The sequence below is a fragment of the Corythoichthys intestinalis genome, chromosome 4, assembly GCF_030265065.1.
Source record: "Corythoichthys intestinalis isolate RoL2023-P3 chromosome 4, ASM3026506v1, whole genome shotgun sequence".
NCBI classification, from domain to species: domain Eukaryota; kingdom Metazoa; phylum Chordata; class Actinopteri; order Syngnathiformes; family Syngnathidae; genus Corythoichthys; species Corythoichthys intestinalis.
The window spans coordinates 46,144,907-46,159,051 of NC_080398.1; the positions used below are offsets into that span (position 1 = coordinate 46,144,907).

General features: G+C 39.1%; 1 protein-coding gene across 1 annotated transcript in view; it reads right to left on the minus strand.

Moving 5' to 3' along the window:
- si:ch211-257p13.3 (kinesin-like protein KIFC3) overlaps positions 1–14,145 on the minus strand; it is a 29,197-nt gene that overhangs the window by 1,999 nt on the left and 13,053 nt on the right. Inside the window, exons 14-20 of the mRNA XM_057833582.1 lie at positions 10,950–11,061; positions 10,688–10,869; positions 10,501–10,605; positions 8,475–8,605; positions 8,283–8,403; positions 4,913–5,042; positions 4,539–4,768 (exon numbers count right to left, since the gene is read on the minus strand). Of these exons, the coding sequence (XP_057689565.1) occupies positions 4,539–4,768; positions 4,913–5,042; positions 8,283–8,403; positions 8,475–8,605; positions 10,501–10,605; positions 10,688–10,869; positions 10,950–11,061 (1,011 nt within the window). The remainder of the gene's footprint in view (positions 1–4,538; positions 4,769–4,912; positions 5,043–8,282; positions 8,404–8,474; positions 8,606–10,500; positions 10,606–10,687; positions 10,870–10,949; positions 11,062–14,145) is intronic.

A 14,145-nucleotide genomic window follows, 5' to 3' on the forward strand; every position in this document is an offset into this window, starting at 1 on the left:
ATATAACAGTATGTACAGTGAGGAGCAGAAGGATTTGCACCCCTTGTGATTTTGGAAGTTCACCCACTTAAAAAAATAGGTAGAAGTCTGAAATTTCAATCATAAATGCATTTCCACTTATAGAGGCATAATCCAAACACAAAAATCAGGAACACACATTGTATAATTTTTCAATAATTTATTTGTAATTTACTGCGGTTCATAAGTATTTGTACGCCTGAGAAAATCAGTACTAATATTTAGTTCAGAAGCCTTTGTTTGAAATCACAGAGGTCAGGCGCTTTCTGTAATTCTTCTCCAGGTTGATTTTGGCCCATTCCTCCACACAAATCTTCTCTAGATCTGTCAGGTTTCCGGACTGTCATTGAGAAACACGAAGTTTCAGCTCCATCTTAATATTTTCTATTGGATTGGGGTCTAGAGACTGGCTAGATCACTTCAGAACCTTGGTATGCTTTTTACGCAGCCACTTCTTTGTCATCTTAGCTGTGTGCTTCGGATCATTGCCATGTTGGAAGATCCAGCCACGACTCATCTTCAAGTCTGTGACTGAGGGAAGGAAGTTGCAGCTTAACCCATAAGAACCCAGACCCATTTTTCCTAGAAGGAAAATTATTTGCTATATACTACAGACCAAGTGGACCACATAAAACACATTTTTGATGTTTTTTTCTAAATAAAAGTTTTTCATACCTTAGATCTGCATTGTTACATATTTGCCACATTGGGCGTTAGTAGTAAAGATGCTCTTAATTTAACAGTAAGTAAACGACCATTTTTAGTGCTCAGCAACATGTAAACTGCGTTTTTATTTGCATTTTAACAACATATATCAAAGCTCTGACTTTAATAACAAGATTTAACATAAAATGATTTAGCTTTGCTTAGTGTAATAAAATAAATATTGGAACTGTATCAAAAATAAATAATACTGCTTATTTTGGGGCATTTAACAAGCTACCATGGGTACAGAGAACTGAACAACAAACCTGTAAACATTAGATGTGCAAATACATAAAAATACTGAAGAAAAATAGAACCCACATCATCAGCACCATGTCTGAAAAATTTTCAAACTTCGTTCGTCTGTTAAGTATCGGACAAGCCTTTTAGCCTATCCCAAATGGTAAAACTTGAAACTGTTTTGTTTCTCAGTGAGGCAAAGACACACATCACATTTCTCACAGAGGGTGGTAGTTGCGTAAACTTTGCAGAGTTTGTAGCGTCCACATTTTTTACATTTCAGAGGCCAGTGTGCAACTTGAACTCCAACACGAACCCTCTTGGGGGGTGGGGGTGGTGACGGAGATGGTCGGCCTCTTTGTGCCTGCGTAAGAATGAGGCTAGTGGCAACTTCCGCCTGGAAGCTCTTTTGTCGCAGTGTATTTTTGACACCAAGTAGTTTACAGTCACGGCGGTAGATCAACCCTGCATTAACCAGACCTAACATGATGGTGTGCCAGAACAAGTAGCGGTACCACCTCCGTGACCTCATGTGGTACTTGCACCTTGCAATGCATCCATCAAGGAGATCTACTCCTCCCATGAGCGTTTTGTACTCCCTTACAATGTGTGGCCGTCTGACCTCTAAAAATTTCTTGTCTGCTTTGCTCCAGCGTCGGACGGTATATTGAGGCTCAACTGCTCAGTAGGATGAGATCAAGGTAACAGATTTGTTGTCATACCACTTGACAATGGCCAGCCTTCCTTCTTTTTTTCACCCTGGCATCAACAGATCCTCTTCCTGTCTTGGCAAGACTTTTCTCATCTTCAGGCTGACACCCAGCCAAGCGATTGCCACGCAGAGTTCCCACAAAGTAGATCTTTCGTTGAAGAAGGTTGAGCACCAGCGGTGCTGAAGAAAAAAGATTGTCGGCAAACACTTTGTAATTCTGGTGTGGCGGAAGAGTTTCACAAAGCTTGACCACGACATCACCTCCCATGCCAAGTGAGGATTTTTTCAAAGTGCCACCTTCATAGACCGTAAAATCATAAAAGATTCCTGAGGAAGAACAGCGACTCCAAATTTTAAATCCCCAAGGATGGGGCTTGCCCTTCACATACTGTCTTATTAGACTGTGTGTCCCTCTGAACGACACCATTTGCTCATCAATCGAGTTATGCTCTTCCGGAGTGATATCCAGACGTCGTTTGCGAAACATATCCAACCATGGCTGGATCTTCCAACACTTATCTTCTGCTTGCCTGCTTGATAAGTCAGTGTGGTCAGTGAAATATAAATTGACCAGCAGGTTCTGAAAACGATTACGTGACATGACGTCAGCAACCATGGGACATCTTGTGTCATTTTCCCAGTACGCACAATTTCCTGTCAGTTGACAAAGACCCATTCGCAGTTAAAAACCAATCATGATTTCCAGTTCTTTTACAGTGGTGTTTACATTGTTGTGCTTTTCCAACTTTTGTACACTGTACAAATTTGTTTGTTCTTTGAGTAATTCAAGCATTTCTGTTGTTATGAACTTTCTGAAGTACTCAAGAGGACTACGAAGAATGTCTGGAGGTGTGACATGTGGTCCTTTGAATGTGCACTTCAAAAGGTTTGCTCCTCCAAGAAAGGTGTTTTCTACCTTGGACAGTTCCTTCTGTTTCTTGTTTTTTTGCCTAGGTTGGTTGCCTATTTTATTTTAATTCACTATTGTCTAATTCATAACACTGACTTGACTCGTCACTCTCCATGTCTTGCTTGGTAGGATTGTAAAGAGGGTTATCAGGGACTTCATCTGAGCTATCCATTTGCATTTTTGTGGGATCAGCATAAGATAGTAAATTGTAAAAATTGTTTTGTAACACAAATAAAATACTTCATTATTTTATATTTTTGTTTGGTCAGTACACTTTTGACAAGCAGAACATACAGTATATCAACTGAATATAACAGATACTACTAAATTAATTCGGTGGATTATTACCATTTCTGCTATTGTGACAAATAGGTCACATCAATCTCTTCATTCTGATTTTGGGGCTCAAAGCCCGATGTGACATTTATGTCACAGCGATATTTCCCACTTTGGTTTGATATTAATTTATTCAATAAATATGGTGAGACCAGGTTGAATGTAAGGTAGAACATGTTATCAAAGCATTACAAGTGTCAAATGACTTTGAAATTACCTGTAGTATCAAATAACTTTTTGAAATTGTCTGGTTCCTTGAAGTCAGCACACCAGCAGAACCACCATTTTGGAGAGACTACTTCCTGACAGAGTCACATGATTATCACATGATCATCACAACAGGATGTTCCGTATGTGCCGCTTAGGGTTTTAATGAGTTGAAGTCAGACATAAAGCTTTATATCAAAGAGACTGAGGCGTTCAAAGTGTTTGTGACCCTGGCGCCACCGTGGGTTCTTATGGGTTAAAATCTGACAATACATTGCACCATTCATCCTCTGCTTTATACAGTACAGTATTCCTGTCTCCTTTGCTGAAAAGCAGCCCCAAAGCATGAGGTATCCAGACCCATACTTCACAGTGGGGATGGTGTACTTGGCATTGTACTCATCCTTCATTTTCACCCACACACATGACGAGTAAAGTTTGCACCGAAAAGTTCTACTTTGGTCTCATCTGACCACATGACTTTCTCCCATGACCCCTCTAGATCATTCAGATGGTCCCTGGCAAACTTCAGACAGGCCTTCATATGTACTGGCTTCAACAGGGGAACCTTCTGAGCAATGCATGATTTTAAATCAATGCACCGTAGTGTTCTACTGACAGTAGCCTTTGAAACTGTGCAACCAGCCCTCACTTTTCTCATCATGAGTGATGCCCCACGAGGGCAAATTTTACATGGAGCCCCAGTCAAAGGTAGATTATTACGGTAGTCACGTTTAGCCTTTTACCATTTTCTAACAATTGCTGCAACTGTTGATTTATTCTCACTAAGCTACTTTCCAATTGTCCCATAGCCTCTTCCAGCTTTGTGGAGCGCCACAATTTTTTTCTCTGGTGTCTTTCAAAAGCTCTCTGGTCTTTCCCATGGTAGCAGTTGAATTATGACTGAGTGTGGGGTGCACAGGTGACAATAAAGAGCTCAAACGGGTGGTGGGTGGGTGGTTACCCATTGGGTAAAGGTGGACTTTTTTTTTTAGGTAGACTGACAACTCTTTGAGTGTAATAATTATTGCAGATTCTCAGGGGTGCAAATACTTATGAACAGCAGTAAATAATGCAAATAAATGATTGAAAAATCATACAATGTGAGTTCCGGATTTTTTTTTTTAAAGATTATGTCTCTATAAGTGGAAATGCATCTATGATTGAAATTTCGGACATCTACCCATTTTCTAAGTGGGTGAACTTGCAAAATCACAAGGGGTGCAAATACTTCTGCTCCTCACTGTATATACTGATATATTAACCATACTAATTGCAAAAATCAGCAAATACTATCAAAACAATTGTTTGAGGCAGCCCAACTTGACAGTAAGGTACATGTACCTATTACCCAGCCCTCTATGCTACCCAGCATATAAATGGTTAATTGTTTTACAAATCTATACCTACCTGCACCACCATGGCTGTTTTGCTGCCTTTACCCAGTGAGTCTTGCAACAAGTACGTAAGGCGAGAGTTCCTGAAAGGGATATGAGTTTGTCGTGCTCTCAAAGCCTGGATGACATCCCCGAGAGCCAACAAGGAGCGGTTTATATTCTGAGCCTCCTTCAGCCTCTCGCCCTCTGCACCTGACTTCCATACCCGCTCCGATCCCGCCAAATCAACCAGGTTCAACTTGCCTATAGATAAGTTAAAGAAAATGCCAGTGATGTTGAAATTGCCTTCAAAATGTCATCTGCCTCTATTGGTGGAATGTCAAATGATATTAATTATACAGTTGGTATTTCTGTAGAGATGTTAACGTATCATAACGTGCAACTGACCGGTGGTTTTGGAGCCGGTGGCGAGGTCAGTGCCCTGAACTGTGATGCAGAGAAGAGCATGAGAGCGAGAACTGTGCTGGTTCATCTGAGTGCCAAATGTGATCCTGTTCCTGCGGGCCATAGCTAAAATCTGGACAAAAACAAATTGCATATTGTTAAACTATACCACAGGTGTTAAACTCAATGCAAGATTTAGCCCATCAAATCTTTATACAGTAGGTGGCCCCACAAAAGCAAATAGTGTGTATAGTTCTTGTTTTTTCCTGAATGGATTTGTTCTTTCGATTTTGGCAGCAAAACGACTGTGAATACCATTTTTCATTACAATGACAGACTTTAAAGCATTTATTTTCGCCAAAATGGACAAAGAGTTATTTATAATATACAGTATTAGTTCTCTCTTTAAATAACTAATATATTTGTTGCCACAATTTCCTAGTATTTTTTATTTCAAATCAATTTACGTACAGTAAATACATTGGTGTCCCCCCAAATCTGGCAATTCCTGTAGAAATAACTTTAAATTTTATATTTTATTTTAATGGGGACCAGAACCCGCCACGATAAGTGAAAAACTACGAAGTAGTCCCCCCCCCCCCCCAAAAATAGAAAAGCAAACTTTGTGTGTGTATAATGTATTTTTTCAGATTTAGCATTGGAAAGAGATACATATAAGATGTTTTTTCACTTTTTCCCTCAAAGTATAAATGGTTTTTCAGCACTCCAAATGTAATAATTATGATAAGTTTTAAACATGATACTGTACTACATCATTTTTAAACAAGAAGAAAGTAGTAGAAAAATGCTTGGCTTTATTAAATGCTTCATTGAGTGAGTCCACTTAAATCCGCTCGAGCTGCTCACTTACACACGAGTTTCCACAGCAACTGTTTATCAAGTTAAACAATGTCTGACGCATGTGGCGCTTTGAAGTCCACTTCTTTGGCAAGTTCAAACATTAAACATCTGTCAATCATCGTTAACTTTAACCCTTTAAGGTCTGGGCCTATTTTGTCTGATTTTGCATGCCTTTGAAGTTGCCTTTATATTTCAAAGAAAGAATTGTTTACGATGGCCTGGTTTGGTCCCTTTTTTTGTGACACCTTGAACTTCATGTCCAAATTGTTGTTTCCTTCACTGATCAATTATAAATCATCATTTTGGGCCCAAAAAGACCAAAAATTCCAAAATCGTTTTGTCAAAATTTTTAATATTGATGTCCAATTGACAACCAAATATGCGTAACGAACCGTTTTGAAACTTTGTAATATTTATTCAACATGTTAGGATGAACATTCAACCAAAAAAATTTAGAATAAATAGTCTTATATTTGACAATTCAACATAAACAACAGGTATAGCCATAGGCGTTTTTTGCCTTTATACATGCTCCAGTCAAAACAGGTTATATACAGCAGACCTAACAGTGAAGAACAGTGAAAAAATATATACCATCTAACACAAAAAGTGTTTAGAGGCCATCTCTTTATGAGTTTAGGTATTGCGGCCAATCGCCTGATGAAAACTATGTACATACAGTCAAGCTTCTTGAACACACATTTATATACACAAATTGAGAAGATTGATGTGGGAAAAAATATATATATAACATTGGGGGGAAAAAAGCATTTTCAAAAATATTTACAATAAACAAGTTAAATTTTTTTCAGTCATGCCACTCCGAAAAGCAGTTTCGTCCTGGAATTAGACACGGCTACATCACACAGCTCACACTTCCATGGGGTGTCGGTCCTCTTTCCACCCTTCCATTTTCATTTCACTTTGCTTTCATTGTCACTATAAATGTACATGAAAATAAGTCAGTATTTATGAAAATAATAAAGTATAAAATAAAAATATATACAGCAATAAATAATAATGGAAATCTATATGTATGACAATAGAAAGCTGAATATGTGCTACATCCCTAATCTTCATATAGAAAGAAGAACACCACAAATTATAAATTCCTTCCTGGGATACCCACAGTGCACGTACGACTTTGATCTGATATGCACATTTTATTATTATATACACAAACACACACTTATATTGCATCAAAATTAACTTTGTCTTGCAATATCAAAAGAAACTTTCAAAAGAAACGTTTTCAGCATGAAAAAAAAGAGTGAGTTGGTTTACCTCTGCTCGTCGATGGCATCACCCACGTGTTCAAATCCGTCACTATCTTCACTCGAGGACTCTTCCGAAGAAGGCGATGATGACGAATTTGGACCATCCTCTTCCTCAAGTTGATCAGAAGCACAATTGCTTGCGCTAAATTTAGTTTTCCGTTCATTGTCAAAGTCACACAAAGTCGCTGCTCGATCCAGCAGTATCCAACTGGCCGTCGCTCGCCACCTCGCTGCTTCAGAACACTCCTCCTCCCTCTCGTTCGGTTGAACCTTGCACCGCAGTTATATTTATAAAAATTAAAAAAAAACGCATTTTGTGCTTCCACTGTGACTTCGAAAGGGTTCGTTTGATTTGTGTTTTTTTCATGGAGCTTCCGTTTTGAAAAAGGACTAGAAATGATGGAAATATAGACATAAACAAATGATCCATGCAGCGTTTTAATGTTTTTTTGAGAGGACAATAAAACTATAAAACTTAAATGACAATATCTCACTTTCTAGTTGGTCGATTGACTTCAAATAATAACGAGAGTAAACCGCAACTTCCGCACTTTAAAACGAGACCAACCAACGGCATGTGGGTGACGTAATTAAAACGTGAGGGCGCTTCAAAGACGACGTGCGCTGAGGACGCGCCGGCGCGTCCTTCGACTCTCAAGGGTTAATAGGTAACTCCAGTGCACTCACAGTCTGACGAACAAAGAGCAGGGAGAGGGAGACTATACGCGATTGGCTCGGGACAGCTCATCTGTGTTATTATTAATTCCGCGATGGACAGAGGGCGCGAAGCTTGAAGCGCGATGTAGCGAGGGATCACTGTACGTCACTGTAGATTATGAAGCATGCCTCTAATGCAAAATATGGAAAATTTTCACGAACTAGTAAACACATTTGATCTTGTTCCAAAAATCTAAAATAGGCTAATTGTTTGGCAAGAGCTTGACAACCAATTGTGAAATTGGTCACAGAATTTTAAAATCTTTCAATTTCTCTTTCAAATTTGAATGAATAAAACTTATGATGCTAAACACTTGACTGTTTAATTTCATTGAGCTACCTTCCATATGTTTCAGAGATATTTGCTGTTATAACATATTTGATTTTGATTACGTATACCCTGCAAAAATTGACATATTCATTTATATAACTTTCACAGTCACAAAGGCTATCTGAGAAAAACCAAACCAGACAGAGTTTAACTCCCCTATGATTAATGCAAAAAAAAATTCTGTCACCTTCTTGATATGTTGAAAGCTCTTAACCTCAATGACCCTGAGACCCGGCACGTGCAACTGTCCTGTTCCATCCGGATTGATTTTGATGTCCAGTTTCTCTCCATCCTTGCTCAGTAGATCCCTGACAGCCAAAATATGTCATTAGCCAACAGTCGAAACTCTCATCATGCTTCTTTCTGGATTTATCTGTACCTTAGCACCTCGTTGTAGATCTCCACGGAGCTGACAGTGACAGTGTAAGACCACATGTCCTTTCGTTCCTCTATTTCACTAAATAGGTGTTTCAGGGCCCTCTGGTTGATGCCCGGGTTCTCCACACTGCCCTGAATAGCAAAACAAACCTGTGTTGATTTGGTAAAACGATCGTTGGCATTGGATATGTAGGGGGGGGGCGAAGATACTGTGATGGTTGTAGGTGACCCCTGAGTATCCTTCATTTATTGTAAAAATGAATGAATGAAACAATGTTTAATACAGCATCTCACTTGATTAGTTATTGAACATGTTTTTCTTAGTAGTTCACTTTAAAAAATGACATTTTATACATTAAATAGATTGATTTAAACAAAAATCAAATATTTCATCCCCGCCCTTCATTTTATTATTTCAGAACATGACATCGAAACGATCAAAAGGAATTTTAACAAAGAAGTTATGTCGGTTGGCTTACTGAAAAATATTTTCCAGTGTTTATCGAATTTGATTAATATATAAACTTAACTAGTTCCACAATCAAAATGACTTGATCTTGAAATTAGGGCACAATGGCTTTCTGGAAAATATTTTACCGTGTTTAATGAAATGAAGTACTGAAATAAATGAATGATATCCAAGAATAGAATAGAATAGAATAGAATAGAATAGAATAGAATAGAATAGAATAGAATAGAATAGAATATAACTTTGTGTCATTGCCAAAGCAATTTTACCAAATCAATAAAAAATAAAAATGCTTCCTTAAAAATTGTGATTTTTTTTTGAAAATGTCTTATTTTCTGAAAACATTTAAATATGATTTAGGCTACGTTTCCATTTGGCATATACAGTGTATCACAAAAGTGAGTACACCCCCCGCATTTCTGCAGATATTTAGGTATATCTTTTCATGGGACAACACTAACAAAATGACACTTTGACACAATGAAAAGTCGTCTATGTGCAGCTTCTTTAATAGAGTTCATTTATTTTCCCCTCAAAATAACTCAAAACATAGCCATTAATATCTAAACCCCTGGCAACAAAAGTGAGTGCACCGCATGGGAACTATGTACATCCCTAAATATCCAAATTGAGTACTGTTTGTCATTTTCCCTCCCAAATGTCATATGACTTGTTACAGGAGTGCTGTCAGCATTGCTGCAGAGATTGAAGAGGTGGGGGGGGTCATTCCCACCACCATGCTTGACTGTAGGCATGACACACTTATCTGTGTACTCCTCATCTGGTCGCCGCCACACATGCTTGAGACCATCGGAACCAAACAAATTAATCTTCTTCTCATCAGACCATAGGACATGGGTCCAGTAATCCATGTGCTTTGTTGACATGTCTTAAGTAAACTGTTTGCACGTTTTCTAGTGTACCGTCTTCAGAAGAGGCTTTCATCTGGGGTGACAGCCATGCACACCAATTTGATGTAGAGTACGGCGTATGGTCTGAGCACTAACAGGCTGACCTCCCCCACCTCTTCAATCTCTGCAGCAATGCTGACAGCACTCCTGTAGCGAGTCACTTGACATTTTGGAGGGAAAATGAAAAGCAGTACTCAATTTGGACATTTAGGGATGTACGTCGTTTCTAAGGGGTGTACTCACTTTTGTTGCCAGGGGTTTAGATATTAATGGCTACATTTTGAGTTGTTTTGAGGGGAAAATAAATGAAATCTATTATTTTGTCAGTGTTGTCCCATGAAAAGATATACTTAAATATCTGCAGAAATGCGAGGTGTGTACTCACTTTTGGGATACACTGTAGCACCCTTGTAAACACAAATATTAGTTTCCAATTATAAGGTCAGCTCCAACCATGAATTGTCTTTTGAATGACATTTAATATTTGAGTAAAACCATAAAATCCTTAGGAATCTAATCAAAAAATGAAAAATGTTGATACATTTCGTTGAGCTCTCACAGTACAACTAAACAAAAAAGAGTAGAACACAGGAGAGATATCATGCAGAAAAAAACATCGGTTTTTGCTCAGAACCGCATATCATTACCTCCATAGTATAGGTTTTCCCAGAGCCAGTCTGCCCATATGCAAATATGCACACGTGGTAGCCATCAATACATGAGGTCACAAGAGGTTCAATCTCCTGAAAGACCTGAAGACAGCAAAATGTAAGTGATGGCACAACTTTTCAAACATTTTTTTCCCTTGTTTGCGCTGTTTGTTCATGCTCGGACCTCTTCCTGCGTAGCCTGAGGGTGGAAGACCTTGTCTAGCTCAAAGGTGCGACCCTTTCCTTTACTCAACACACTCAGAGAGGACTCGTTATCGGGGTCCGTGCTGACCACCACGGATGTGCCCTCTTCGCGTTGGTCCTCTTTCAGAACAGGCTTCACACGGCACAGCACCCGGATGTTACCTAGATGACAGAACACACAATACAATACTACACAAGGTCTCAGTAAAATGACCCTCATTGTATGTAGCATCCGTGCACACCTTTTAATTCCACCAGCTGCTCATGCAACTTCCTGCGCAGTGCAACCTCCTTTCTGTATTTTTCCAGAAGGTCTTTGTTAGCCTCTGACATTTCAAAGATTGCTGCTGAAACCTACCAAACAAGGAATGGTGACAACATACGTTTTGTGCTTTTTGGTCCAGTGAATGATATTCAGCAATGTATCATTACACCCTAGCTGTCACTAACCGCTTAATACTACCACTACCAAATATAGAAACAATCGATATTATACAGAAGTACTGTAGAATGTAACAACACAAAATTAATACAGTACATCATCTAGAGAAGTTGAGTACAGTGATCCCTCATTTTTCTTGCTTAATGGGGACTAGGAAATTTGAAAATACACGAAGTAGAGGCGGAGCTTATTTAAATAAAATAAAAAAATATATATATATATATTGTGTGTGTTCAATGTATTTATTCAGATTTAATTAGAAAGGGACATACAGTATATAAGATATGCCCCCCCCAAAGTATAATAATTTAAAAAAATAAAAATGTGTCACCCTCGACAGCACGCTGTCCTTCTGCTCCTGTATCAATGACATTATAGATCAACCTACTTCCACCGTCGCAATATTTCACGCCTCCTCCCTTCTCTCGCCTGCCATACCGCTTCCACTCTTGTCTGTAGTCTAGTCACTTCCCGGCTCGATTACTGTAACTTATTGCTCTTCAGTCTCCCAAATAAGTTCTTCCGGAAACTGCAGCTCCTCCAAAACTCAGCAGCACGCCTCATCACTCAGACCCACACCACTCACCACATCCCCCCATCCTCCGTCAACTTCACTGGCTCTCAGTCAAACAAAGAATCATCTACAAGTGCCTTGTCATTACCTTCAAAGCACTCCATTGCCCGGCCCCTCCCTACCTATGCAATCTTCTCTGTATTAACCCCCCCATTCACTTCGCTCTTCCTCTACCCTCCACCTTTCGGTCCCCAGTGTCTGTCTCGCCACCTTCAGTTCCAGAGCTTTTAGTCACTGTGCCCCCCAGCTCCCGAACTCCCTACCCCTCGATCTTCGCAATATATTTACCCTCTCACTTTTCAAATCCAGACTCAAACCCACCTGTTTACTCTTTCTTAGCCAACATGATCCTCATCTTGGTTTTATCTTGATATCTTAATGTATTTTAAAATTTACTTTTATCCTGCTTATAATCTAATTTTATGATCATTTTACTGTTATTGTTGTTGAGCTATTGTGTTCCCATCTTTCTTGTTAAGCGTCTTTGCGTGTCATGAATAGCGCTCTATAAATAAAAATGTATTATACGTATATGTATTTTTCAATAAATCTTTTTAAATATATACAGAGGGGCAAATAAGTATTAAGTCAACCACTAATTGTGCAAGTTCTCCAACTTGAAAATATTAGAGAGGCCTATAATTGTCAACATGGGTAAACCTCAACCATGAGAGACAATGTGAAAAAAAAAAACAGAAAATCACATTGTTTGATTTTTAAAGAATTTATTTGCAAATCATGGTGGAAAAGAAGTATTTGGTCAATACAAAAAGTCTATCTCAATACTTTGTTATGTACCCTTTGTTGGCAATAATGGAGGCCAAACATTTTCTGTAACTCTTCACAAGCTTTTCACACACTGTTACTGGTATTTTGGCTCATTCCTCCATGCAGATCTCCTCTAGAGCAGTGATGTTTTGGGGCTGTCCTTGGGTAACACGGACTTTCAACTCCCTCCACAGATTTTCTATGGGGTTGAGATCTGGAGACTGGCTAGGCCACTCCAGGAGCTTGAAATGCTTCTTCTGAAGCCACTCCTTTGTTGCCCTGGCTGTGTGTTTGGGATCATTGTCATGCTGAAAGACCCAGCCATGTCTCATCTTCAGTGCCCTTGCTGATGGAAGGAGATTTTTACTCAAAATCTCTCGATACATGGCCCCATTCATTCTTTCCTTTACACAGATCAGTCGTCCTGGTCTCTTTGCAGAAAAACAGCCCCAAAGCATGATGTTTCCACCCCCATGCTTCACAGTGGGTATGGTGTTCTTCGGATGCAATTCAGTATTCTTTCTCCTCCAAACACGAGAACCTGTGTTTCTACCAAAATGTCCTATTTTGTTTCATCTGATCATAATACATTTTCCCAGTCCTCTTCTGGATCATCCAAATGCTCTTTAGCAAACCGCAGACGGGCCTGGATGTCTACTGGCTTCAGCAGGGGGAAATGTCTGGCAGTGCAGGATTTGAGTCCCTGGCAGCGCATTGTGTTACTGACAGTAGCCTTTGTTACTGTGGTCCCAGCTCTCTATATGTCATTCACTAGGTCTCCCTGTGTGGTTGTGGGATTTTTGCTCACTGTTCTTGTTATCATTTTGACGCCACCGGGTGAGATCTTGCATGGAGCCCCAGATCGAGGGAGATTATCAGTGGTCTTGTATGTCTTCCATTTTCTAATAATTGCTCCCACAGTTGACTTCTTTACACCAAGCGTTTACCTATTGCAGATTCAGTCTTCCCAACCTGGTGCGGGTCTACAGTTTTGTCTCTGGTGTGCTTCGACAGCTCTTTGGTCTTGGCCATAGTGGAGTATGGAGTGTGACTGACTGAGATTGTGGACAGATGTCTTTTATACCGATAATTAATTAAAACAGGTGCCATTATTACAGGTAACGAGTGGAGCCTCGTTAGACCTCGTCTGAAGAAGTTAGACCTCTTTGACAGCCAAAAATCTTGTTTGTTTGTAAGTGACCAAATACTTATTTTCCACTGTAATTTGGAAATAAATTCTTTAAAAATCAAACAATGTGATTATCTCTTTTTTTTCACATTCTGTCTCTCATGGTTGAGGTTTACCCATGTTGACAATTACAGGCCTCTCTAATCTTTTCAAGTAGGAGAACTTGCACAATTGGTGGTTGACTAAATACTTATTTGCCCCACTGTATCTTAACATTTTTAAATAAAATACTGTATTATTTTTTATTTTTATTTTTTTATGGAAAAAAAATCTGCGATGGACTGAGGACGCAAAGTTTAAAGCGCGAAGTAGTGAGGGATCACTGTATTATCATGTAGCTCAGAAACTAAACAAACATTCAAATACATCACACTCAGCAGAGATGCTGATTTTTCACTCTGTTAATGTATGCAGATAACTACAGATGTGATTTGCTAGTTCAGCTTGACTGAAAAATGTTTCGAT